Source organism: Glycine max, chromosome 15 (genome assembly GCF_000004515.6).
Source record: "Glycine max cultivar Williams 82 chromosome 15, Glycine_max_v4.0, whole genome shotgun sequence".
Lineage (NCBI taxonomy): Eukaryota > Viridiplantae > Streptophyta > Magnoliopsida > Fabales > Fabaceae > Glycine > Glycine max.
Genome location: NC_038251.2, coordinates 14,446,755 through 14,474,200, shown reverse-complemented (window position 1 = coordinate 14,474,200; position 27,446 = coordinate 14,446,755). Strand labels below are relative to the sequence as shown.

General features: G+C 34.7%; 2 protein-coding genes across 7 annotated transcripts in view; one reads left to right on the top strand and one right to left on the bottom strand.

Moving 5' to 3' along the window:
- The first annotated feature begins 6,233 nt into the window (after positions 1 to 6,233).
- Positions 6,234 to 9,971, top strand: LOC102670319 (protein CHLOROPLAST IMPORT APPARATUS 2). Of its 2 annotated transcripts, none has more exons than XM_006597737.4 (3): positions 6,234 to 8,461; positions 8,577 to 9,000; positions 9,763 to 9,971. In XM_006597737.4, exons 1-3 carry the CDS (start codon positions 7,839 to 7,841, stop codon positions 9,901 to 9,903), a joined length of 1,188 nt encoding a protein of 395 aa, XP_006597800.1. In that variant the 5' UTR covers positions 6,234 to 7,838; the 3' UTR covers positions 9,904 to 9,971. The 2 variants fall into 2 exon arrangements, with proteins under 2 accessions (XP_006597800.1, XP_025981414.1); XM_026125629.2 differs by having other exon boundaries at positions 7,332 to 8,461; positions 9,768 to 9,971.
- A 5,562-nt stretch (positions 9,972 to 15,533) lies between these two features.
- The window catches only part of LOC100787118 (pathogenesis-related homeodomain protein), a 20,263-nt gene continuing 8,350 nt past the window's right edge, over positions 15,534 to 27,446 (bottom strand). For all 5 annotated transcript variants that reach the window (XM_014767983.3, XM_014767984.3, XM_006597736.4 and 2 more), the window contains 9 exons: positions 18,906 to 19,071; positions 18,556 to 18,679; positions 18,351 to 18,463; positions 17,901 to 18,239; positions 17,304 to 17,537; positions 17,053 to 17,142; positions 16,784 to 16,834; positions 16,003 to 16,242; positions 15,534 to 15,819 (listed from right to left, as the gene is read on the bottom strand). In XM_014767983.3, the coding sequence (XP_014623469.1) occupies positions 15,553 to 15,819; positions 16,003 to 16,242; positions 16,784 to 16,834; positions 17,053 to 17,142; positions 17,304 to 17,537; positions 17,901 to 18,239; positions 18,351 to 18,463; positions 18,556 to 18,679; positions 18,906 to 19,071 (1,624 nt within the window). In that variant the 3' untranslated portion in view covers positions 15,534 to 15,552. The remainder of the gene's footprint in view (positions 15,820 to 16,002; positions 16,243 to 16,783; positions 16,835 to 17,052; positions 17,143 to 17,303; positions 17,538 to 17,900; positions 18,240 to 18,350; positions 18,464 to 18,555; positions 18,680 to 18,905; positions 19,072 to 27,446) is intronic.

Here is a 27,446-nt window from a genome sequence, read left to right as displayed (position 1 = left end):
AAAATTTTGATGTAGTTTGGTAATGAACTCCAATTGAAAAAAGAGGGGTGTGTATATTAGCAAACCTCTCTCTCTCTCTCTCTCTCTCTCTCTCTCTCTCTCTCTCTCTATATATATATATATATATATATATATATATATATATATATATATATATATATATATGCACGTGTGTGTTTTACAATGTTATACCTCTATCTTTATCTTTTAAATTGTTATCATTGTGTCATAAAGTAAAACTTTGGTGAGTTTAGTCTCTTAAACTCTCATTTTTACACTTGAATTTTATCTCTTTTACCCATCACACCATCCACAACACCAAAATCCATCCAAGCCTCCTTCATTATCTCAATTCCATACAACTTTATCTTCACACCCAACCCAACACCAATTTCTTTTCCATTTCTCCTCTCAAGCTTTCAGTCTCACACCTTCACACCACCATCAATCTAGTTTCTCACTCAAGGCTTCACTATCACTTGTCAAGGCTCGATCAAATTCTCTACCTCGTTTGATCTTGGTAAGCTAAATTCTCCACTTCTCTCTTTGGTTTCTCCCTATCATTTTCTAATTTTAAAAAGAGCAAGTTGTGCATGTTGACATTTTACTCGTCGGATTACAAAAATATGCTTTATGCAACCTTTTGATTATCATATCTAAATCATTTTTTAAAAATTGATCATGTTTCCCTTCATTTCTCCTCTTGGTTGAACCATGTAAAGTCTAGAATATGGAGTTTTATTATTCAAAACTTGCATGCAAAGCTATTTATGTGTTGTACAAATGTTCCTCTTTGATTTGATAAGTCTTAATGTCTTTTGGGGTTTTGTTGTTGTAAATTTTAAATTATATAATGGTTTTTATTGGTTATTGTCATATTGTTCTTGTTACTGTGTTAACAATGTCAAGATATTTATATTAGTCTCTCCTATCCTGACAAATCATATGTCAAAGCAATTGGTTGAATTGCTCAAAGAACATATGATCAATTAATTGTGAATCGTTGATATGGTAATGAATGTGTTTTATGTGCACTATGCATTGGCTTATAAATTTTGTTTCTATATGTTGAATTGATTTAATTGACTTTTAAATTAAAAAATATTTTGCTTAACTAAATATAGACATGTTGGTTGAATGGAATTCTAATTATATGATAAATTATGAAGAGAAAATTAAATTTGGTGTTATGTTGCGTTTACTAGTATTATGTGCAAAATATAATTGAGTGTGTAAATGGATGGAAATGATTTTTAAATCCATATTTTAATTTTGTATCAAACAAAATTTGATTTAGCTTTGAATCAATTAAAGGGATGTGTTACAAAGTGACTTGTTATGAATACTTGTTAAATTTGGCTTCAACATAAGGTTCGAGTTTAAAATTACTATATAGCTAATCTATAATAAAATTAAATTAGTCATTTTACCATTAAAGATCAATATTTTCTCATTTAAGCACAATTGATCTTACTCAATTTGGATATTCTTATGATTTGTAGTGAAATTTTTTCAAGACGAGTTCAATATGTTAATGTATAGTACAACTTGTGATTTTCCTAAGATTGACATGTAATACAATTTGGATATTCTTATGAATTACTGTGAATTTTTTAAAGACGGGTTCAAAGTATGTGATGCTTGAGTGATCTTGAATTCACATTATTCCTTGACTTTGATGTGTCTAAAACATTATTATTTCTAGCCTATAATAAGTCCAAAGTCATGACCACATGTGTGCTATGCATGATGCTTGAGAATAAATCACATATGCTAGCTGAATTTTCTTATTCTGTTATACTTTGTACCATATTTAAACTGAGAAAAATATAGAATATGGTCGAGTTTCTTTTGCTGACATTAAATCCACACTTGTCTTCTTTACAATTCATTTGGTACCATATCATTTAAAATCTTCTATGATTTCATAGTGTAACATGTTTTGTTGATTTGACTATTTGTCTAGTTGTTGTGTTTATTTAATAACTACCTGTTTTGACATTTTAAAGTGATGAAAGAAAGGAAGTTGATGAAATTTTATATTCTTTTCCACGTGGCAAGAGGCATATTAGTTATCTCAATGTCTATCACATCATTTGATAGTGTTTTTAATATGAAAGGTCAAGTCCTTGACTCATTTAAGAGTTCCTCAAGTCCTACTATTGTTGAAACTTTAGTTTTCTCTCAAAATTGGCTAAGCACTACTCCTAAGGTTATTGAGCTATGAGAAGAGATGAATCAAAAGCAAAAGATTGAATAAGGTACAAAGAATTTATTTACTTTAACTCTTAAATTTATTGTTGTATTTGTTTTTATTGATTTGTTGTTCTATGTTTATATAGTTGTGTTTAAATTTGTACTTTATAGATTTTTTTGAAATAGATGTAAGTAATGGTGTAGCTACTAGTGTTAAACCTAACTTCTAACATTTAGTTTCACTTAACATCTTAATTATTGCATGTTGACATTCAAGAATCAATTAGTCAAGGTCGAGAGAAGAAAGCATGAAGACTAAAGTGGTGTATTGTTATGTGTTTGCTAATATTTGGTTTACATGTGTTGTATTGCTGTTGGTTTTTGTTGGACCAGTGTTTGGCTTATTAATGTTGGACTATACTTGAGTGTGAATATTTCTAATATTATGAATTTTTTGTGTCATAATCATGTATGTCAATTAAACAAAAATATGTTGTTTACTCCCTTCTCTTTGTAAAATCATGTGTGATTTTTGGGGTTAAATCATGTATTTTTTTTTTCAAAATAGAATTCTACAATTGTATAAATTGTATAAAGAGAGATTGGATTGAATCGAACTAGTCCTTTCTTGATTGTATTAGTTTAGTTTAGGTTGTGCAAAAAATAAAATTTAAGAAATCCAAACCAAATTGAATCAATAAAAACTGATTGATTTGAATTTGATTTTGGCTTGAAACTGATCCAAATCAAATTGCAAACAACCCTAGTTAAAGTTTTAAAAGTTCAAAATCTTTTGCGTTTCGGCTATCAAAGATCACAATCTACATCTAACTCATGTAACATGAGGTTGTAGTATTACTCAATAAAAAATATTATATATTATTAATTTTTAAACTAGGAAGCATTTGCTTATACATTTTAAATTTTAAAAAAACTAACAGAATTTTCAACCTTCTTAATATTATTGTTAATTATTAGATGTATTTCTATATAAATCTCATTAAATAATTTAATTTATTTTTATTTAAGAGACTCATTGATATTCATCGAATAATAACAAATATATTAAAAATAATGCGTAATCTATTTACTAGTTTTGATTTAGAAAAATTTAATGGAATCAATTAAAATAAAATATTAATTAAAAAATTAAAATACAAAATTTGTACCTAATTAATTTAAATTAAGTAGAATCAATAAGTAAAAATAACATTAAAATTTAAAACAAAGAATAAGCATTTTTTTTTTAAAAAATTCTTTCAATTTTAAAATCTAAAATACTCCAACTGACATTTTTAGTGGATGTGTGGAGCTCGATATTGACAAGCATTAAAACATAAACAATAAGTATTTGTATCGAACTAAAACCAAAGATTGTGTAGGTATATGGATTAAAATGCAAAAATAGACTAAAATTTAAAACTTATATATGTCAATATGTTGCGTTAATACCATGTCAATTCATAGTTAATGATGTTAATTGATATTTGACGATAATGACTAAAATAATATTAAAAGTGCTTGGGCAAGTAGGCATGAAAATTAGACATGGATGTGTTGCTTTCCCGCCATGACTCTCTAATAATGCCCCTGCCTTCAACCTAATCTCATACAAGGCTCAAAATTGATGTTTTTCCCTCAACCTAAAATAAGGTCAAGTTTCTTTAGTTATTCGACCCTAATTTTTTATTTTTTAGGGTAAATAACTACTTTTGTTCTTCAATGTGTAATTTGTTGACAAATACGTCCTTGAAAGATTAAAATACAAAATTTAGTTCCTAAAATTGTAAAAAGTGCGACAAATATATTTGATCATTGACTTCTGTCCGTCACCGTTAATAAAATAACCTACGTGACACGGAGGGACAAATTTGTCACTTAAATAATTGTCCACGTGGATTGCCAACATAGGGACATATTTGTCATAATATTTTTTTCACTTTTCGTCTTCCCACTCCGTTGAAAAATGCATCCATGAAAGATGAAAATGCAAAATTTAGTCCCTGAAAATATAAAAAGTATGACAAATATATCCGGATGTTAATAATAGATTGTGACTAATTATTATTATTATTATTATTATTATTATTATTATTATTATTATTATTATTATTATGGGTTTGTAATTTACTACTCCTATTTGTTTAGTACTTATGCAATACATTTTTTAAATTATCTTTTAATATATATATATTTTTATTTTCTTGTCAAACCTTAATCTTTGCTGTTAATTTTTTTATCTTATATCTTATAATTTTTACTAAATTTCTCACTTTTAATCCTTAAAATTATTCCATATCCCGATTCAAACTTAAGTACCGTTATATTTAGATTGAAAATAATATGCCGAGAGTTTAAGTAGAAAAAACAATAGCGGTTGCGAGACCAAATTTATTTATTTTAAAAAAATAATTTAATCACTATTTTTTTTAAAAAAGTTTCCCAAAATTTAAACTAGATAAAGTTAAAGTGGAATTATAATTCTTTTTCCTTAATCAATAAAATGTATATATATATACACCTAAAATATGGAAGAATTCCTTGGATAAACCTTATGTGTTTCCACTCGAGACAACACTTATTATACATAATATGAATGAAATAAAAATAGTTACTAACAAATAAAGAATCCAAATAAATTTAAATAAAAAAATACAATAATGTTCAAACAAATACATAGGTTAACTTCAAAACAAAACAAAAAAAACTAATACAGAGGTTTATTTTTTACCTTTGGGACGTAGAGTTGTATCTCTCGTTGAGTTAGAGGCTGTAGCAACTTTGCGTTCCATTTGACATACTGTGGTAGAGTACGTGATAAAGATTAATAATTAATTGAATAAATAAAAAATTTCAAGAAATAAAATACTTTCATTTTTTAAAAATGTTCTCAATTTTTTTATATCATAAAACTAAAGAAATTTATTTTATTTTGTAAAATAAGTAGTTATATTGATTAATTAAAAAACTAATTAACAATTTGATAGATGGATAAATAGATAGATAATCAAAGTATAAGAGTTCAAATCTTAAGTTGTATTTTACTGTTTTTTTTAATCAATTGAGTTACCATAAGAGAATGTTCCCTAGCAAATCGCTTGCTAATCTAATTAGTGAGGGATTTGTGAGGACACATTCCTTCGCTATATTGTGATTTTCTTGTAGTGTATTGCAAATATTGAGATATGAGTGATGCATTTTGAGAGAGATAATGTCTAACAATGACACCAGTGAGACTCAAGAGTGATCGATGGATGACAAAGAGAACACAACAACGACTAAGAAATGATTTGTGTTACAGGAAAATAATGCATGAATAGTTGCCCCTAACCTAATGGCATTACAATAATATATTTTATTTATTAAGGTTAATGCAATAATTTTAAGCTATGAGGGCTAATATTGATAACCCCAACCTTGACCTCATTTCAAATAATTGAGGAAAACTCGATCTCAATCTTATACCTAGTCAAACCATTTTAAGCTAATGGCATTACAAACCATTTTTTCTCGATCTTATACTAAATAAATAAATTTGAATTTATAAATAATATTATAATTAAAATTTGTAATAAATAAATATTTTTGAAATTATAAATTATATTTTAAATTTATGATAACAATTTATATTGTATTATTTTAACTATTGAAGTTTTATTTAGAAAAAATAAAATTTAATTTAGAAGTAAAAATGAAAATTGTAGATTGAAATAGATAAAATATTAAAAAATCCTCTTATTAAAAAAAACTATTTTGAAACACTTATATTGAAATAAAAATAGTCTTAAATTTTTTTTATTCTTATTATTAAAGAATATAACACACTACATTGACACACTTTAAATAAACAGTATGTTTTAGTAATAATATTCATTGCACACATTTTCTTATAACTCATTTCTATCTCCTTTTTTTTCTCTCTATAGATCTCTCTCCAACTTTTCCGTATATCTATTGTTAATTTTTTTTTTCTTCACCTTTTCTTTTTCAGTGTGCCTTTCTCCTCCATCCACTTCAATTCTCTTCAGAATGGGATGAGCTAGTAACATTTCCCTATACTTTATTTACACTGAAAATATCTTAGATGTATGTATAAAAGAAGATAAAATATAGACGATAGAGAAGGAAATTGAGACCGTTACGGTAAAACAACTTGGAATGAAAACAAAAGCAGAGCTAATGCAGTGGTCCCATGAATGAAACCGAGCATTGTCTTTTCCTTTCGTTCTCATCTCGATACAGTCAGTGAGCCTACTACGTTCCTCTGCTGCCATTTTGATTATGCTTATAATATATACAGTACAGAGCCCCCAACGGGTTTGGGGTCTTTTCCTTTATCTACTTCGCCCCGTGAGTCCGTGACTTTCTCTCTGCTAAAACATTCGTTCTCTCTTCTTATCCCTTAGCCTGTGCTCTTGTCTATTACTATTGCTTCACACTCTCCAATTTCCTTTCAGATATTTACTTAGCCAAACCCAATTTGATATCTGTGCCCTGGCCTTACCTTACCAATACTCCGTTTCTTAATTCTCTACACTTGTGTTTCAGACACCACTTTTTTTGGATTTTGGCTACAATAGGGAGGTGTAGAATGTACTATATCTAATTCAGCGGTGATCTTTCCATATATGGTATTTTTTTAATAAAATGGGAAATTCATGGTATTCTTATCTTCCTCTTTTTCTTTATTTTTTTTTAGAATCATTATAATTATCTATCCATTCTTATGAGTTTTTTTTTAGGTTAGGGATGATTGGTGTCTCTTAGTCCATTGAGTTAAATTATTCTTACTCACGTGCATGACTGTTCACTTAAGATGATTTTACATGTGGTGGAAATCGAATATGAGTTCTTTTGATAAATAGATCATTTTTCAAATGCAATGAAATCTTATACACTATATTAATCCTTTAGTTTAATTTTCATACGTGTAGTTAATGTAAATTTTTTTTATATCATTAATCAATTTTTTTGGGCAAGATAGTCTTTTTTTGGTAAGGCATCAACCAATTATTTAATTTAGTTTTTAAAGTTATAATAGTTAAAAATAATTATTAAAAAAATCAACAAATGATTTATAAATAACTTATAGAATAAAATTATTTTACAAAATATCAATGCATGACCTATTTCAATTTTCTCTTACACCAACTAAGATTTTTAAATTAATGGACAATGTAAATTTTTTTTACAAGAATACATATCCATTAAACTCTTACTTAATTATCATATCTACCATTTTTTTTTAGAGGATCACATCTACCACTTATTCTCTCTATTTAGTTATTTTTTCTTTTTCTTCCCATCTCCAATTTTCACCACATTTTTGGGCGGCGGAATAAACACTATTCCATTTTCTAACCTAAAAACATAAGCCTACAACTTGTATTCTGTCTACTTATTGGGTTTAGGGTTTTGCACCTTCTAAAAAGTCCTTATCTTCCTCGACAATCCAATTAGGTAGTAGAGTACTTACTACTTGAGAGAGAGCCTTTTCCTGTAACGTGTTTAAGACTGAGACACAAACTCTCAAGATATTTAGTTTCTTTCCATTTTCCAACAAAGTTCAAAAAAACCACTTTTCCCACACTTCAAATACCTTCTTCAACCAAGATTTTTTACTTAATTTTCAGCTGAACCAAATGAGTTCAAGCTGCGGAAGAACCTGTGGATTCAATTTGGACTTCGCCAAATCTTCATCCACATCAACCCTAACTTCACCCACCTCCTCTCCTTCTTCAACAACAACCTCGGAAACCACCAACTCTCCCCAATCAATAATCTTCAGGAAAAAACCTCGAACCCTCCGAAAGCGACCGAATCAAACCTTCAACGAAGCCGCCACACTCCTCTCCACAGCACATCCGAACCTCTTTTCCACTAAAAACCTAAAAAACCCTGAAAAGTTCACGAAACCAATTATAACCGAATATAACGACTCGTCTGAACCTTTATTACTCTTCAGAGATTACGAAAACAGCGACAACGACAACGACGCCTTCTCTTTCCTCCTTGAAAGAAAACGTAGTTTCCAAACGGAGCCTAACAAAGCCTTCTTCAGCGTGCGAGAGAATATTAATAAGCCATGCGAACTAAGCACCAAAGTGGTGAATTGCGACAAATTGGATTTGGAGAGTGAAGAGTTCGATTGCGAATCGATGCTCGACGAGGAAATCGAGGAAGGAATCGATGGCATCATGAGAGGAAGAACAGTTCAAAAAGATGATACTAATTGCACTGAGTGTCACATAGGACTGAAACAAAGGTAAAACCACTAAAACTCAAGTTTAGGCTCACAAAACAAAAATATTTTCTGTGAGATTTTATAAAATAAAAAGTTCTGGTTTAAAGTAAAATATTTTTCTTAAAATTTGTTTTAGGTCTCAGTCACCGTTGTATCATCCCTCGTGTCACTGCGGTGATGGAGGAAAGTTCGGTTGGGTGAGGACTCTCCGGGGAGTTGGTGAGGATGATGATACGAAGTGGTGGAATTTTTGTGTGGTTGATATGCTTCAAATCTCGCCGCGGATGAAGCACGCTGCGGCGGAGGATTTGGTTCCGGCAACCACCACGACGACAACGAAGAAGAAGGCAAAGAATAAGAAAAACAAGAAGGATTTGGTGAAGGAATTATTACCGGAGGAGGTGGCAGTGAGTCAGGGCTTGCTGTTGAAATTGAATTACGACGACGTTCGGAATGCTTGGTCGGACCGGGGGTCGCCGTTCGCCGATGGTTCGCCGGGAAATGACGTCACCCTAAGCTGCTCGTCTCTCGCCCGCGATTTGAAATCTAAAAGAAAAAAGGTTTGAACCTTTAATTTCGTTTTTCACAGTGAAATGAACACTGAACGCTTTATGCTCCTTCTCCTTCTTATGGTTCCTACATGTAATTTGCTTTTGGAAGAAAATTTGAAGAGATAAATAGCTTATGGATGAAAAAAATGCTTTATTTAATGTAAACTTCTTATGCTAATAATAATGCATATACAAGTTAAAACACAAATTTAAAATATAATAATATATTTAATGCTTTTTAGTTAGACCTGCATATTTTATTATTTTATGTACAAAGTTAAACTAGTGTTTTGTTCTGGGCTAATTATGTTTTTATATCAATATTAATATTTAATTATTTACTATTTAAATCGAGGGATTTTTTTTAAAAGAACGACCCTTGCATTTGGAAAATATTGTTTTTTTTAATCATAGTATTTACGTAATTATTTTTATTAAGTTCGATGACATTGTACTATTTATATAACGATCTCTTTCACTATTTTGCTCTTGTATAACGAATTAACGATCTCTCTTACTGATAAAAGCTGTTTTTGTTGTTGTTGTTATTATACTACGTAATTTTACAACAATTTTTATTAGTTATTGTATTTTCTTTTATATATAGTATTACCGTTTATCAACATTTGACATGTGTTAGCGTAGTTTATGAAATCTGAACTCAAAATGTTGGTGGAGTGTTCATGTTATGCTAGTGCCTAGTGCAGGGTGCATGGTGCAAAAGCACTGAACCTTTATTTTATTTTGGTTTTTGTGTTGGTGTGGTTGCAGGACAGGTCTATTTCTTCGTGGATGGAGGGAGGAGTAAGAAAAAAAAGTGGGCTACGCTATAAAGAAAAGAAGCAGATCAGGCATCAGTTTTGGATAGTCAACGCACATCAACGGCCCAGAATCAAGGCACGATTGAGTTGAATTGACCATATTAGAAAAATTTTGATTTGTTAGAAAAACAAGAAAATAGTAGTATTCTCTTTTGTTTCTTTTCTTTTCTTTTCTTTTTCTTTCCTCGAGTTATTACATTCACCTATGTATATATTTGAGTAATTAATTACAGGATCCATGAGATTTTTACTTGTTATATTCGACATCTCTTTGTTTTGTAACCTTTCAATAAAAATTCTTAATTCTTTTCTTTGTATAACATCGGAACCCCTCCTCTCCACTCAACTCCCTACGTTTTCTGCCAATTGTACCTATATACTTCGCTATTTTTTTTTTGTCTAGTACATGAAATTGAGTAATAAATTAACTATGACATAATAATAATGTTAATAATATTTCATTAATTTGTCAGGGCAACAATGAGTCTGACGGGATAGTTATATGAAATTTTTTTATTAATTGTATTTTTTCTTCTTCTTAATTTTCCAGTTCATCAAAGAGAAAGTGATTCTGATTAATCTAAAGTTTGGACGAGATGTAAGTAAAGTTTGATCAAGAATTATTTCTTCTAAGGATCGAACTCGAGTATTATCTGAACTGTTCAATTTTAACGTTAGTACATTAATCATTTGTATCCAATCACTTGGTTAATTATGTTTTTAATCATTTTTCAATTTGTCTGACATCATTAGTTGTTCTTAACAAATAAAAAAAATTAAAACATAGTATACTAAAAAAGATTACACGGAACTATCCCGTCAAACTCCTTGATAACACAATATGTCACTAGATTGTCAACAACTCCTTGATAACACGATATGTCACTAGATTGTCAACATTATTGTTACATAATTACATAACATTATTATTTGACAACAGATACTAGAAACAAAAATAACAAAGTAGTATTAGTTATGTAGCTAGCTTGTGGCATTCTATATACCTTTTTTTGCTTCACCATTGACATAGATAGCAATATCCTTGACATTCTTAAAACTCTAAAAATTGAACTAAATAAACCCTTGCAAGCTTGTAAAGGAGAAATGTTTGGTATGAGATTTGCATGCCCATGAGACTTAGGAACTAAATGGACTTTTACCGTTTTAGGGACTAAAATAACTTGTGTTACAATTTTAAAGACTCAAATGACATTGTGATATAGTTTCACAGACATATGTGACAATTTTAAAGACTCAAAAGTTTATTGGCTCAAAGATGGTGATATCAATCCTAGTTTCTTTCACTCTTTTGCAACTACAAGAATGAAAAATATCATTGCTTCCCTAACTCGTGATGATGACATGGTGGTGACCGAGCATAGGGACATTTGTAATGTTGCAAATTCTTGTTTTAATAATATGTATTGTGGTGCTACTATTGAAATTGATGAAGTTTGGTGATAACAATTCTCTTGCATTTTTCACCATTGATGAATTCAAAAATACTCTTTTTCAAATGGACTCTAACAAATCTCTAAGTCCATATGGATTGAACCTTGCCTTCTACAAAAAAAATTTGGAACTTGTGTGGCCTAGATATTTTTACAATTGCATTATCTTGGCTTGATACAAGTCTCTTCCCCCCCCCCCCCTCCTCAAATAAACCAAACCTCTATTGTCCTTATCCCAAAAATTTCCAACCCCACATCCATGAAAGACTTAAAACCTATTTCTCTATGCAATGTCCTTTATAAAATTATTTCCCAAACCTTAGTCAACCATCTTAAACCTTTGCTCCACAAATGCATTTCCCTAAAGCAATTTTTTTTTTGTTGAGAGACGTTCTATCTTTGACAATGTCCTTATTGTCTTTGAAATTATTCACCACATGAAATGTAAGTCAAAAGGAAAAATGAGAGTGTTGGCTCTCAAAATTGGTATTGACAAAGAATTTGTCAGAGTTCACTAAAGTTATTGCTAATGACTAAGATGGGATTCAATGCAAAATGGATATGATGAATGAAAACCTGTTTGGAAACTATTCAATATTCTATCAGGATTAATAGGGATTTTGTGTGTAATTTATCTCCTAGAGAAGACTTAGATAAGGTGATCCACTGCCATCGTACATTTTTATTTTATGTATACAGGGTCAATAATCATCTCTCTCGGGATATTTACACCAATTGACCATGAGCAACCATATAAGTGAACTTAACACCACACTTTAACCCAAAACTTTAAGGCTCGGGTTTATGTGTCTTCTTCTCACTTATATGGTGTTCAACTTTTCCATTTCTACCCGAGGTGGGACTTCACCTCACACTTGTACTTCAATAATCTCCTCCTCAAGTGTGAGTGTCTTCCACATGGTAGCCTCCCCCTTGAGTGGAAACCATTTTCAGTCCATGAGTATCCAATAGTGGCCTTTAGAGCTTAACTGTAGCTGTCTCAACTCGTCTAGCCATTGCTGCAACATACTCTAGTACCTTGTACTGTCACAACACCTATAGGACCCACTACTTGGCCTTTATGCATGGACTCACCCACCAGAAAGAATTTTGATACAAGGGATCTCAATGTCCATGGATCTATCGTTGTCATCATACTTGTTTGAGTCGGTCATCAAGTTGAACCATCAACTTTAATACCAATTATCGTGCAACCGTGGGGGATAAACACTAAGAAGATTTACACTAATGGGCTTTTTAAGGATAGACTTTGGAGATGTATCAACCACTAGTCTGACAAGCACTTATCCAAGGTAGGCAAGGAAGTTCACCTTAAATCTGGTGCACAGGTTATTCCCTCTTGCTGCATGAGTGTCTACCTTCTACCTTCAACTTTGGAGGACGATCTTCAAAAAATGATGAATTCTTTCTGGTGGGGTTCAAGGAATGGCTTAACAAAAGGTATTCATTGGCTCAACTAGGAAAAGTGACTATCAAGAAGGAATTTGGTGGCTTGGGATGTCATCATCTTCATAGTTTTAACCTATCCGTGCTAGGGAAGTCAGGTTGAAAATTCACAACCAACCCTAATGCTATTGTAACAAAGAGATTCAAATCTAAATATTTTTCCAATTGTGTGTTTCTGGATGCCCCTCTAAGGCACAATTCGAGTAATACATGGCATAGCATCCACACTTCACAGGCTTTGGTAAAGGAAGGCATGAGATGGAGATTAGGCAATGACAACTCAATCAACATATGAACCCAACCATGGCTGTGAAATTCAGATAAGTTATTTGTATCATCTTCTCCTCCACTAGGTCTCGAATTTATGAATGTTAATTCTTTAATTAACCACAACTGAAAGTGTTGGAGATATTGAATATTATAGAGCAGAATTTCAAAGATGATGATGCGAGAGACATTCGAACCCTTTGCTTGACACTCAAGCCAATGATCTTCTCATTTGGAAACAAAATGCGGATGACAACTACTCTTTCAAATCAGCCTACCATTTACTTATGGAGAAAATGATATGTAACAATGACCATAGAGTGCAAGGTGACTGGTCTTTAATCTGGAACCTCCAAATTCTGCCAAAGGCAAAGCATTTCCTATGGCTTACTCTCCGAGGCTGTTTACCAACAAGAACTAGGCTCAAGCAGAAGAAGGTCTCTTGTCCATGCTTAATTGCTTATATGCCTATTGTGAGACAAATTTGGAGAACGAATGACACTTATTCGTTGGCTGCCATCAAGTCAAAACAGTATGGGAAGTTGCAGGACTTCAGGAAAAAATCAACTACCAAATGAACCAAGCCGAGGGAGCAACTGATTTGATCTTTAATCTGCTCGATTCTCTTCCTGTAGACAATAGATGCGTATTTGCAATCACACTGTGGTGCATCTGGAAACGTTAGAACGATAAAATATGGAAGGAGCGCAACCCTTCACCATCTGTCTCATTCTCGCAAGCTATGCAATTCTTATTTGAATGGTCTAAAGCTCGAGGTTTTAATGACAATGAAACTCAACCAGTTCGCACAAATGGCAGCAACACATGCACTTGGAAGAAATCGGATCACAACTTTGTCAAATTAAATGTGGATGTTGCAATCTTCAAACAACAATATGTTCATGGAGCTGGAATCATTCAATGGCTGAAGCTTGGGCTCTTGTGCAAGCCATTCAATGGGTGACCGAACTACAGATTGACAACTTTATCTTGGAGATTGATTGCAAGCCTATGTTGTCAATCTATTTTATGTAATTTTCCAAACTCAAGGTTGACTTTAATTAGGAGGCAAGCCAACCAAGTAGCCTATACTATTGCTAGGACTTCTAGGTTACATGCTAGTAACTATATTTTTTAGCATATTCCCACTTGTATTTATGCTACTATTCTAAATGAAATACAATAAGTTCTTTTCCTCTAAAAAAAATTTAGCAACATGAAGTGTATAGGGACTGATATATTAGCAAACAAGATCATAAGTAATTATTCTAAAAAAATATCCACCTGAAATTATATCATACTTTAATCAAAATTTCATAATTTTTATGTTAAACTAAGCTGTAGATCCTTGTACTATTTGATCATTTTTAATTAGATTTCTATACTATTTTTTTTTCTAATTGAATACTTGTACTTTTTTTTATTAGGTCCTTGTTGTTAACGCCAAGTCAATATTCTCTCTTCTTTAGGCTAGTATAGTATTCTCATATTTGCAAGTTCTAAGTTCAGTATTCTCAACTACTACAGATTTTTCAACTAGAATTCTCAAACTCCATAAGCATTGGTCCCCTTAATGTTCTTCTAGTTTTCCCTTAAGTTTTGTTTGGACAAACCTAATGCACTCATTTTGAATACACTCTTCAATTAAAGTGATATTTTTGTATGTTTTTTTAATTTATTTTAAAATTATTTAGTAGGCCCCTAAACTATGTAAAAAAATTAATTATGCCGCTAAACAATTTTTTCAATTACGTTCTTGAACTTCTATTTCTTTTTTAATTAGGTTTCTATTATAAAAAAGTAGTTTATAAACCTAATTAAAAATTGTCAAATAGTTCAGGGACCTACAAATTAATTTAACCTGACTTTTAAATATTTTATTTACATATCTATTAAGTCTAAATTGGATTTGATATTCTATTCATTAATATTTATTTAAATATTTGTTAAGTCCTAGTTTTTAATTAAATATTTAATTTAGTTAAAATTATATTTATTTAGATTTTGGTATTCTATTCAGTAATGTATTAATTAAATATTTATTAAGTCCTAATTTTTAATTAAATACTAAAATTAATTAAATATGGTATTCTGTTCCATTAATAGTTTATTTAAATATTTAGTCCTAATTTTTAATCAAATGCTAAAATTAGTTAAATACTACTATTTATTAACGTTGCAATGGTCAATTTCAATGTTAGTAACAAGTTTAACGTTGCTGGCAGTGGAGTGGAGGTACTTCACGTTGAGTACAAAATTTCCTATTGATTTGTGTTAAAAAAAATGTTGTAAAAAATTAAATAATTAATATAGTAAGTGATGAACCCTGTAAAACCAAAAGGCTCTCTCCTCCAACTACCAAAAAGATTTTTTAGTTACTCTCTAAATTGATCTTCCAAGTTCCAAGAGCTTCTAGCAATGGACATGTACTAATATTATAAACTTTATAAAAGATTGTTGCATTTTCATTTATAGTATAAGGTAGGTACATCAAACTTACAACATATATCATGTATTACTCTGCTGTGCAAAAATGTAATAAAAAAATATAATTATTATTCAATCTTTTCCCTTAATTGGGCTGTGGGTACATATATAATAGAGGGTTCATTTAAATAGAGTTCATTTGAACCCTTTGCTCTGCAATTTTGAACTTCATTTAATTTTTGCTTCATGCTATCTAGTTTCATCTTTACTTTGCCGAGTCTTTCAAATTCCAACTCTGCTGCCTGAGAGTCTCCTTCAAATATAATATTTACCCCTCTTTTCCTTTTTTTCAACAGTTTCTTCAACTTAACATCATTACTGATCTCCATAGAGTCCTGAAAATACAGCATTAAAGTGCAACCAATTGTTAATAAAACTTCCAATAACATAGGCTACCTTTTCTCAAGTGATCTGCAAGAAAAATTCTGTGTTCTTGGAAATAGTTTACACAGCATTGCCGCTTCTCAAGCGAGCAAAAGCGCAAACAGAACACGACATTTAGATTAGTAGAAAAGCACCTTGTTGCCATTTTCTCTTGCTAAAGGTGGAGATATTTTTGGTTGCCTTTTCTTCAAAAGAATGTTAGATAATTTATTTTTCTCTTTGCCTGTGATGTTTTTACCATCCTTCTTGGAATGAATCACAGTAATTTTGGAGACCTTCGATTTCAAAAGCTCATCTTTCTCCTCGTTTTGAGATATAGAATCCTTTGTGATCTTAGAAGTGAAACTCTGAAGCCGTTCTCCTTCTGATTGATACTGAAACAACACTCACTTATGTCAGACTTCATTGCAAATTCCAAGAACAAAACAATTTCTTAATTCCTGACACAAAAAGATGCCACATTATTAACAAATTAATAAGAATAATGAGTTGAGTGATATTGTAAAGCATTTTCTTTAGTTTTTGTGAGGGCAAACCACATTAAAGAATAACTAATGGTTTTTTTTTTTGTCTTCTCAAGCTTCAGCACAAAAAAAATATGAATCATTTATTCAAGGTCTGGTACTAAGGAAAATCCTATCTGCAGATGAATCCTTATTTCCATCATATAGTCTCCAATTCACTATCTTGTTCCTAACTGCCTATGAACTGACCTAGTTATTATATATCTTATTCACGAACTGATTATAAATATATCAACACTAAAGGATGTCTAGATGGGATGATGATCATTCAGAAGAGACATATGGCAGATTTCTGAAAAATTATGAATAAGAGGAAGAATGGAATAAAAGAAACAATATTACTCATATAAAGTGAAAAAGGAGAGAGAAAAAGCATAACAGTAAAGCTTACCCTTCTGGTTTTAAGTGCTAAGTAACGTGCATTTTTGAACCATTTGCTAACCTGCATTTTCTAACACATTAGTAACAGAGTTTGAACCAATCAAGAGCTGACTGACTTGAATAAAGACCAAAAGCAACGCAAGTAACTTGCAGATGGGGATAGTACAAAATTTGCAGTTTAATACATAATGTTTAACAAAGGTAACACTACTACAAGATAATTTCAGAATTTCAGATTAATGTAGAAACAAGATGCAACCAGGGACTGCAAGGCATAACCTTTTCAGGATCTAGTCCCAACTCTTTCGAAAGGCTGTCCTTCACAGATCTTGGAGGAAGCTCATTCTCTGCAAAAACTTGGCGAAGTTTCTGGCATATTTCATTAAAAAAACAGTTAAAAGAAACAAATTAATGCATGTATAACTATTTATATATGTGTTGTCAACTGGAGTTTCAAAAGAGGAGGGGAGGGGGGTAATGACAACAAAGAAAGATGACAACAGAAATTACTACAACTCTACAAGTAATACCTCAACTGCATCAAGCGGAATCCTGAAACAAGATCTTCTTATTTGTATGCCTGAAGAACCTTCTCTCGTTCTATCATTTTTCTCATTATCAGAATGTTTATTCTCACTTTCATGCAGAGTCATAAGAGTATTGACAGCATCTGACTCCTTTTCTCTTCTCTTTCTTTTGCCAGGACCCCAATCTTCATCTTCACTCATTTGTTCACAAGGTGGAGCATCCTTCCCATACATTTCCTAAAAATATGGAAAATCAAATGAAACTACATGTGGCCAGAGAAGAAAATAGGGAGCACTACTTTTTTAGTAGTATTTCCGTGCAAAAAAAGAAACACATAAAATTCCATCTACACAACAACCAACGGCAAATAATACATCTAATTGGAAATTCATTTTTAAATCAGTAGTATAAACTAATATTTTCCGACCCAATTTATAAGAAAGACCAACACTATTAAATGACAGGCAGTGGCTTAACAGAAGCCTTGAATTTTGAACTATCAACTTAAGGCTGGTGACTTGTGAATTCTATATTATCTGAAGTTGTCAACTTTACTGTGAGAACACATGCTTACATTGAATGAAAACTTAGGTACTCACATCATAGAGTTTCTTGTAGTCAACAGCTTTACGCTGCCTAGGACCACATGCTATTTCCCCAGATTCATCAGAATCTAAGCAGCTATTAACAGAATAATATTCATGACAGATGCCTTCATCTACTGGAGGACATTCGCCATTCAAAGACAACAGACTGGAACAACTGGTTGAATCATTGGATGCATTTTCATCAGCTCCTTCTGTGTCAAAGTTGTGGTTGTCTTCTTTCCTCTCTGGATTGTAATCATCATCTTCAGGATCGTCTGATGGCCATTCTTCTTCAGGATTTAGTAATGCAATGTCACCATCAGGCATAGCAGCCTCTTCCTTGAATACATCCTTAATTTATGGGAGAAAACCATTATTACTTATAGCAATAAGAATAAATATATCAAAAGAGAAGTTGATATCCGAAAAATTGCTGGATAAGAGACTATTAAGGTAAAAAACCTGCCAAGTACTGTCTAGGGAGAATTGAGTCCCAAGATGGGCATTTGTTGCCTCTAGTATTTCTATCTTACATTCACAAAACTTGCAAAACCAGCCTTGATCTCCAGGAGGAACTGCAATGTATAATAAGCAATTTGTTTTATGAATAAAAAATCAGCACAATAAAGGTTACAGAACAAGCTGACAAGTGTAAACAGGAGCTCACTATTTTCAGTATCCAAAGGAGGATTGAGACATCTCTGGTGAAAAGCACGATTGCAAGTGCCATCACAGAGTATAATATCATTATCTGGGAAAGCTTCATGTAGTTTGCAATTGGCACAGAATATCTAGATGAAGAAAAAACCAGAAAAATGTTCAGCTTTTGAAATGGTGAGCCATCCCTTATTTGTATGAGTTGATTCAACATGAAAACAGTGTGCAATCAATGATTCCCCATTAGAAAATCAAAACAAGGTTCAAAGCATTATAAAAGGTCCTGAACATGAAAGAATGCAAAAAGATAACACCAATACACAATATAGTGAAGTAACCGTAGTTTTGACACTTGCTCACATTTTCATGATAAACAGATCCATCTGGAGCAATGGCAGAATCTTCAATGCTACCCACAGAACTAAGAGAATCCAGCTGGTGTATGGCATCGCGAATACTAAGTTTACATTTTAAAATCTGCTTTTTTGCTCGTAGTAGCTCCTTTTCTGGCCTAATCTTTTCCCGACTGTAACAAGAATAATGATCAGTTACTTAGTATTTCTCAAGGGAAAGTTTTTGGTTCTAAAAACTATTAAATGCATTTCAATTAGGATCACACTGCATTGCAGCAAGCGATTTTTCCAAGAAACAGGAAAAATATGTGAAGAAACCAATGTTGTTAATGGCGGATGGCGGTTCCTGGCGGAAAGCCAAAAATCTGCCATAAGAATATGGCGGATGGCATAGCGGAAAATGGCAGACGTCATGGCGGAAAAAAAAAAAATAAAAAAAAAATATATATATATATATATATATTAACAAAACAATAGATAAAAAATAAATATAAATAAAAAATTAAAAAAACAATGGATTGCATTCAAATAAACTAAAAAAATTTCATGAGTTCACACAATAACCAAGTACTAACACCAAATAAACTCCAAAAACGGGTGTGTCAAAAATAAAAAATGGGTGTCAAATAGAAAAAGGAAAAAAAAGCTTCAAATATCAAAAACAGGTGTCAAACGGAAAAAAAAAACAACAAAAAAAGAAACGCACCGAAACACTGAGCCGTCGCCGTCCGTCGGTACTGTGCGTTGTGTCTCGTGCGTCGCCCTCGCGTGCGACGCTGCTGTTCGTCGTCGTTGTGCTGCTGGTCGCGTGCATCGCCTTCGCCGTCGCTGTCGCTCGTCGTCGTCGTGCTGGAGACTGTTCTGTTCGTGCTCGCTGTTGTGTGTTGTCCTTTTGCAAGAGAAACTCGAGTAGGGTTGGGTTGGGTCAGCCCAACACCTATCGTGTAAAATTTCAAAAAAAAAAACGCGCTATTCCGCCATTACCGCAATTCCGCAACGACCGCCATGGCTATGGCAGCCGCCATACGCAACCTGCAACGCCACCACTCTTTGGTGGCGTTTTTCCGAAAATCCTCGACGCCATACCGCCATGGCGCCGCCATAACCGCTTTTTAATAACACTGGAAGAAACTAAAATTTCAGCTTCAGAATAATTCATCAATTTATTTTATAGAGTTCAAAAAAGCACTAGTAAGAATACATAATTACATAGAAACAAATAGTTATAACAAAAACAATTAGGTCAACATGAAAAAAAGAACAAATCCATATTGTCTCTCCTCTTCTTGTCCCCCCTACAACATATTGATAGAAATGGTAGTCCTAAGTTCAACCCCTATCAGCAAAATATTAATATGTATTATAATAGTAAAAACAGTACAAGTAGTACTGGTGTATTTACATCCATGATTGACTATGTGTAGAGCTATGGTGTCCTAATACAAGCTGTAGGACAAGAATTAGGCAGCCATAGATTTGAATGTAACTAGATTCCCAACCACAAAAAGGAAAACTATAGACCATTCCCCCCTGAATACATAACCCAACCCTAATATTGCTAGACCATAAATGAAAAGGAATGTCAAATCCTTTTTCCCTATTTTTAAGCCATGTCCAGCAGAAAAATATCGCATCATCCATCAGCTTATGACCGTTGAAGCTTTTGTTTGAGAAGACAATCTTGTTCCTATGATACCATATGCACTAGGTCAAAGAGATCCACCAGGTTTGCCATTGCTGAAGTCTGATACCATTGAGGTGGCCATGGGAATGTTGGAGGAAGTGTTCTCTGGGCATTTCCGGGAAAACGCCCACTATGTTTAGCCAGTAGAGTGCTTCCCACCATAATGGCATGGTTTTACACAGCTGAAGAAAAGGTGGGATGCATCCTCATCGTAGTTTCTACAAAGAGGGCAGCATACATCATTCAATTCCATGTTCCTCCTCCTCAAGTTAACCTTTGTTGGCAATCTATCGCGAACCAACCTCCAAGCAAAGAGTGATACTTTACTTGGGACTTTTAGCTTCCATAAATCAGTAAACTCCATTGTTATTTTCATTTGTTGTGTGTCTATTGAGCAATTTGTAAGTGCTCCCCACTGTGTAACTCTCACTTAGATCCGCCCCCCAACTCCAACTATCTTGTTGTTGCACTTGTACTACCATGCTTTCTAAGTCCTCCATATATTTTGTAGCTATTTCTATCTCCCCCTCCATAAATAGTCTCCTCCAGTGGAACTCCCATCCTCCGTTTGATGCCACCCCTATCTGCTGAATGTATTGTTGTTGCTGTAGAGAAATGTTGTACATTCACGAATATTTCTCCAGCAACGACAACCCTCCTTCCAGCCACCCATCTTCCCAAAACTTCACCTTTGATCCACACTCGATTTTCCATTTTGTCTCACGTTTAAACCAACCCTGTCCTCAAACGAGTTGCAAACAATGCTTAAATCCTGCCACCAGATAGAATCTCTACTACTCCTTGGTTCATCCAAACTCTTCCAACTTCCATATCTAGAATCCAAGACTTTTGCCCACAATTCTCCTGGTGATGGAAGAGGTTTCACCGCCATTCCCCCCCCCCCCCTCGGAACCAACGCTACAACCTCACTAGAAAAGAAAAAGATAGGAAATGAGTTAAGGACTGACTTTATCAAGGTCACCCTTTCCCCAAAAGATAGGTATCTTTGTTTTCATTTAGATAGTTTTCTCTCACATCTTTTGAACTATTGTATCTCGTGTCTCACGGGTTTACCCCAATAGGGATACCCAAATACGAAAAGGGTACAGTCAACAATATGCAATTTAAATAATTGGTAGCATTTTGCACCCATTGATAAGACTTTCCGATCGCCCCAAATTTGCTTTTGGCAAAGTTTATCTTCAAGCCCGACACCAACTCAAAGCTCCTCAACATGACCTCGATTGCTTTTACATTCGCCAACATTGCTTTCCCAAGGAAAAACGTATCATCAGCATACTGTAATAGACTGATATTCACATCATTTCTTCCTACCATAAAGCCTTCAAACAAATTCTTCTCCTAAGCTTCTCTCATCAGTCCAGTTAGACCCTCAGCAACAATATTGAACAGGAATGGGACTAATGGGTCCCCTTGCCTGAGTCCTCTTTGAGGGATAAACTCATTTGTGGGACTCCCATCAACCAATATAGATATTGAGGTTAATTTCAGGCATCCCTTAATCGATCTAACCCATTTGGTACAAGACCCCATCCGAGTCATGATATATAAGAGAAAATCCCAACACATTGAGTCATATGCTTTTTCGTAATCAACTTTGAGCACTAGGCAACTTTTATTACACCTTTTCGCTTCATCCACAACTTCATTAGCTATAACCACGCTGTGCAACATATGTCTACCCTCCATGAAAGCAGTTCGACGTTCATCTATTATAGATGGCAACACCTTTTTTTTTTTATCGGCAAAGATAAATATATATATATAGAATAAAAGAAGTACCAGAGGTACTATTACAATGTTAGGCTCCATATAAATGGTTCCTGAAAGCAGACAGCAAAAGTCTGATATGGAACCAAATTATGGAAAGAATACATATGATTTAATATAAACTGAAAACCCTACTACTGCAAAAAACCCTGTCTTAAGTTACTCGACCACTGGTTAAAATGCAATGAGAAGTCCTTCTCCAAATTATGGAGCCAAGTCCATATTAGAAAAGGCGCGTCTTCAACCAGTTTGTTGCCATCAAAGGTTGCATTGGAGAATAAAATTCTGTTTCTAAGCTACCAAGTGGACCATGTAACCGCCAACCACCACAACTGCCACCTCCTAGGTCTGATGCCATCCACATGCAGGGAAGAATACTGCATAAAATGATCTTTTATGCTCCATGGAAGTGCTCCCTTCATGTTTATCCAAGTCATTGTTTCCCACCATATAGGTTGGATCTTAATGCAATGGATAAAAATGTGGGAAGCATTCTCCTCCACCCTTCTGCAAAATGGGCAAGTCAGATCCAAAATCTGCACTTGTCTAGCCCTTAAATTAGATTTTGTAGGTAATCTGTCCCACAGCATCCTCCATGCAAACACCACAATTTTACTCGGGATCTTGATCTTCCAGAGGTCCTCAAAACACTCATGAAGGTTCTCAACAGCTGCCTCCTCCCAAAACGATGAGTAAGCACTATGAGTAGAGAAGATACCCGATGCATTTGCTGCCCAAACCCAAGTATCAGAACCTTGAGTATTAATGGATATACCTTCAACTTTAGAGAGAAAGGATATGGCTGATTCAATTTCACTGTCAGACAGCTGTCGTCTCCAACTAAAGTTCCATTCCCATCCATAGTTGCTATGCTGCCCCAAGAGACCAATCAGCTGGTGTTGATGATTAGAATTCAAGTATAGCCGAGGGTACTTTTCAGCTAATGATTGGTCATGACTAATCCACCTATCCTCCCAAAATCTTACCTTATCTCCAGCTTCTACCTTCCAATTAATTTGTTGATGAAGAGTCTTTCCATTGTAGGACTGATGAATAATTCTTTTTAGATCCCTCCACCAAATTGACTGTAAACTTGAGTTTGCCTCTTCAGCTAGACCTCTCCAGCCCCCATATTTAGCTTCCAAAACTGCAACTCATAGAGCCCCTTGTTGGTGCATGAGATTCCACATCCATTTACCAAGGAGGGCCATATTAAACATATGGATGTCTTTAATGCCTAAACCTCCTTTGTCTTTGGGTAAGCAAACTGTCTCCCATGATATCCAAGCAATCTTTTTGTTGTCATGACCTCCTCCCCAAAGAAAGCTTCTCTGAATTCTGATTAACTTGTTAATCACCATTCGGGGAACCCTGAAAAAAGAAAAATAATAAATAGGAAGAGAAGTAAGGACTGATTGGATAAGAACCACTCTCCCCCCAAAAGAGATATATCTCTGCTTCCACCTAGCTAATCTCCTCTCATATTTTTGGATAATAGGTTCCCACACATGAGCTTGCCTCGGGTTAGCCCCAATGGGTATGCCAAGATAAACAAAAGGAAGAGCTAGCTGACTGCAGTTGAGATAGTTAGCTGCCATTTGCCTTCACTGGTCATCCATACCAAAAGCACCAAAAGAGCTCTTGGCAAAATTAATTTTTAAACCAGAAACCACTTCAAAAGTTCTTAGAATAGCTTTGAGAACTTTTACATTTTCCATAGAAGCCTCGCCAAAAAAGATCGTGTCGTCCGCATATTGCAACAAGCTGATACTGACTTCACTGCTAGCAATATTGAAACCTTTGTACAGATTTGCTGCCAGCGCTGTCCTCATCAGACCATTCAATGCCTCAGCTACTATATTGAATAAAAATGGAGCTAGAGGGTCCCCTTGTCTAAGACCCCTTTGAGGTATAAACTCCGTTGTGGGGCTGCCATTTACCAAGACTGAAATTGAGGCTGATTTCAGACACCCTTCCATCCAGCTAATCCATTTAGGGCTAAAACCTGTTCTCTTCAGCATATATAACAGAAAATTCCACGATACCGAGTCATAAGCCTTTTCATAATCAACTTTGAAGATAAGGCAGGGTTTATGGCTCCTTTTAGCTTCATCAATGACTTCATTAGCTATGAGGACACTCTGAAGAAGGTGTCTTCCTTCAATGAAAGCTGATTGGGCTTCATTAATGATGGTTGGCAGCACTGTCTTCATTCTCTTAGCTAATATCTTCGCTACAATCTTATACATACAGCCTATGAGAGATATAGGTCTGTAATCATTCAACAACTGTGGATCAGCCATCTTTGGAATTAAAGCTAGGAAGGAAGCATTGCATCCCCTAGGAAAAATGCCGTTAGCATAAAATTCATCTAGAAACCGGAGGATATCAGGCTTGATTAACTGCCAAAATTTCTTGATGAAATTAAAGTTGATCCCATCAGGCCCAGGGCTCTTGTCACTACCACAGTCCCATATTGCTCCCCTCACTTCCTCCTCCAAAAAAGGTGCCACCAGCTCATTATTTTGATGTTGAGAGATGGTTTGAAAAGGAATACCATCTAGTGTGGGTCTATGGAGGTCTGGTTCAAGAAACCTTTGCAAAAAGAAAGATCTAGCCTCCTCCTTCACAAGATGAGGGTCAGCTGTCCAAACTCCATCCACCATAACACCTTTTAAAGAATTGATACTGCGGTTGGCATTTATCATCATGTGAAAATAGCGAGAGTTGCAATCACCCTCCTTGATCCACCTTGATCTAGATTTTTGTCTCAGCAAAGACTCATGGGCTTGGGCTGCAGCCCAAAGATCTTCCTGCAATTGCTTTCTTTGCTGCTGTTCATGAGGGGACAGATTCCTGTGGCTTGTGTCTTCCTTCAACTTGTTTAGTTCAGCCTCAATCCTTTTAACCTTTGATAGAGTATCTCCAAAATGCTGTCTATTCCAAGCCTTCAAGCTATGCTTCAAATTCTTAAGCTTTTGTTTGAGGATAATTCCACCCCAACCTGGCTGTTGAATGGAAGTCCAGCTATGATGAACAGCTTCCTTGAAAGATTTATCACTAAGCCAGCAATCCAAGATTCGAAAAGGTTTTGGACCCCAATCAATCTCCTTAGAACGAAGTACAATTGGGCAATGATCTGAGAAATTCCGAGCAAGTGTGGCTTGAGAGCTGCTGGGCCATCTAACCAACCAATCATGGGAGACCAAAAATCTGTCAAGTCTGCTTCTAGTTGCACCATTAGGCCTATACCAAGTAAACTTCCTTCCCAGCCAAGGAACCTCTAAAACTTCTAAATCATCAATCCACTGATTAAATTCTCTGGTACAGCTATCTTCATGAGAACTTTGGACATTGGAGAACCTTTCATCAGGGCCCCTTATGGAATTAAAATCTCCCATAATACACCACAGACCCCCCTCCATAGACTGTCTAAGCTGTTTTACTGAGTCCCACAAAATTCTTTTGTTATGAATGTCACAAGGAGAATAAATAGTAACTAGAGTTATCATTTGTGCTTCTTGGATCCATTCCCCAACCATTAAAATAAACCCATTTCCAATGATCTTCCTTTGCAGCCTGAATGCCTTATCACTCCATAAGCAAAGAATGCCACCAGCAGAATTGGTAGCTGGTAACATTTCCCAATTAACATCTACATTACCCCACAAAGCTTGACACATAGGTTTATCTACCATTTCTTTCTTTGTCTCTTGAAGGCATATTAAATCCACAGTCTCCTGCTTGATCATTCTTCTTATTGCTCCCCACTTAACACCCCTCCCAAGGCCTCTAACATTGTAGGAAATTAACTTCATTGATTCCTACTGTTATTAACCCTTCTGATTGCTTCTGCTCTGTCCCTCTCCTCCATCTGTTGGAACTTCTTCAGGATTTCCTCCTTGCTTCCTTCTCCAGTGAGGCCCAACTGTTTGGCCACACTCAATATTTGGCTTGCCTCTTGATCATATTGGTCATCCGATACTGGAGTTGCCTCAGCTGCTTCCTTTCTGAGCTGTTGCTGCAAGATCTCCTGGTGAATTTCCTCTAGCTGTGTCAAGTTATTCTTATGTTGTTGTTGTGTGTCTCCAATGATTGCTGTGCTTCTTGAATTAGAGGGGAGGAGGCCCGTATTTGGTTGCTTTTGGCACCTCCTCTTCCTTGAATAAACTTGCCACGAGTTCCCATCCAGCCCATCTTGTGTTTGAAGGCCCAGCAAATAATTTTTCTCTTTAGGGGTATAAATGGGAAAATGCTCATCATTATGTGCTTTACGTGGTGTTTTGTCTGTTATATGCCCCTCTAGCTCACTATACTTAGACTTGTCACATGTGTCCACCCCATCTTTAGCCAAGGCCACGTGTCTATCTGCTGCATGAGTTTCCTTTTGACCATAAATCACCCCCCTAGACCTCCCGTTATCACCATTGCTGTTTTGGTGATGTTCCTTAACCTCTACATTCCTGGCACCAAGGCTGACCTGTTGCCTCATCTCTGTTTTTGTCTCCATAGCCTGAAAAGAGGATTTAAAATTTTGTCCAGGCAATGGTGTTACCCAAGTTTCAGCTATGGACCGAGGGTAAGTGTCCAATGGGTTGCGACCGTCTGTATACCCAGCGGGTAAAGGCGTTGTATCCTGGACTTCAGTGCTCTGCGAGGAGATCGCGACTTCGCCTTGTCGCGCGGAGTGCAATTCCGACGCCGGCGGACATGGTCGAGTTGCCCCCCCTCGTTCTTCGACGCCGACGGAGTTCTGAGGGACTCCTCCGTGAAGATTGCTACAGGATTCCAGCTCCGGTAAGTCTGAGGCGTTATCAACTGGGGCCCAGTTGATGTGGGATGAACTATCTAGCATAGAGTCATCGGAGTTAATCTCCTCTGATGACCCTCCTACGTTCCCCCTCCTCCGCAAACAATCTAAATTGCCTTGACAGGACTCCTCAATGATGTGGACCGTGAACTTGTCGCCGTCGATCATGACTTCCACCGTATGTTGAATTAATGGCCGTCACTGAGTCCGGATGAGAACCCGCGCTTTATCCAACCTTCTTTTCTCCTCCACTGAGTCGTCTT

What these genes read in the sequence shown, in the direction of transcription:
- LOC102670319 (XM_006597737.4), top strand. Translation starts at nt 7,839, where the DNA reads ATGAGTTCAAGCTGCGGAAGAACCTGTGGATTCAATTTGGACTTCGCC. An exon ending in CACATAGGACTGAAACAAAG is followed by an intron (nt 8,462 to 8,576) that starts GTAAAACCACTA and finishes AATTTGTTTTAG; the next exon opens with GTCTCAGTCACCGTTGTATC. An exon ending in TGAAATCTAAAAGAAAAAAG is followed by an intron (nt 9,001 to 9,762) that starts GTTTGAACCTTT and finishes GTGTGGTTGCAG; the next exon opens with GACAGGTCTATTTCTTCGTG.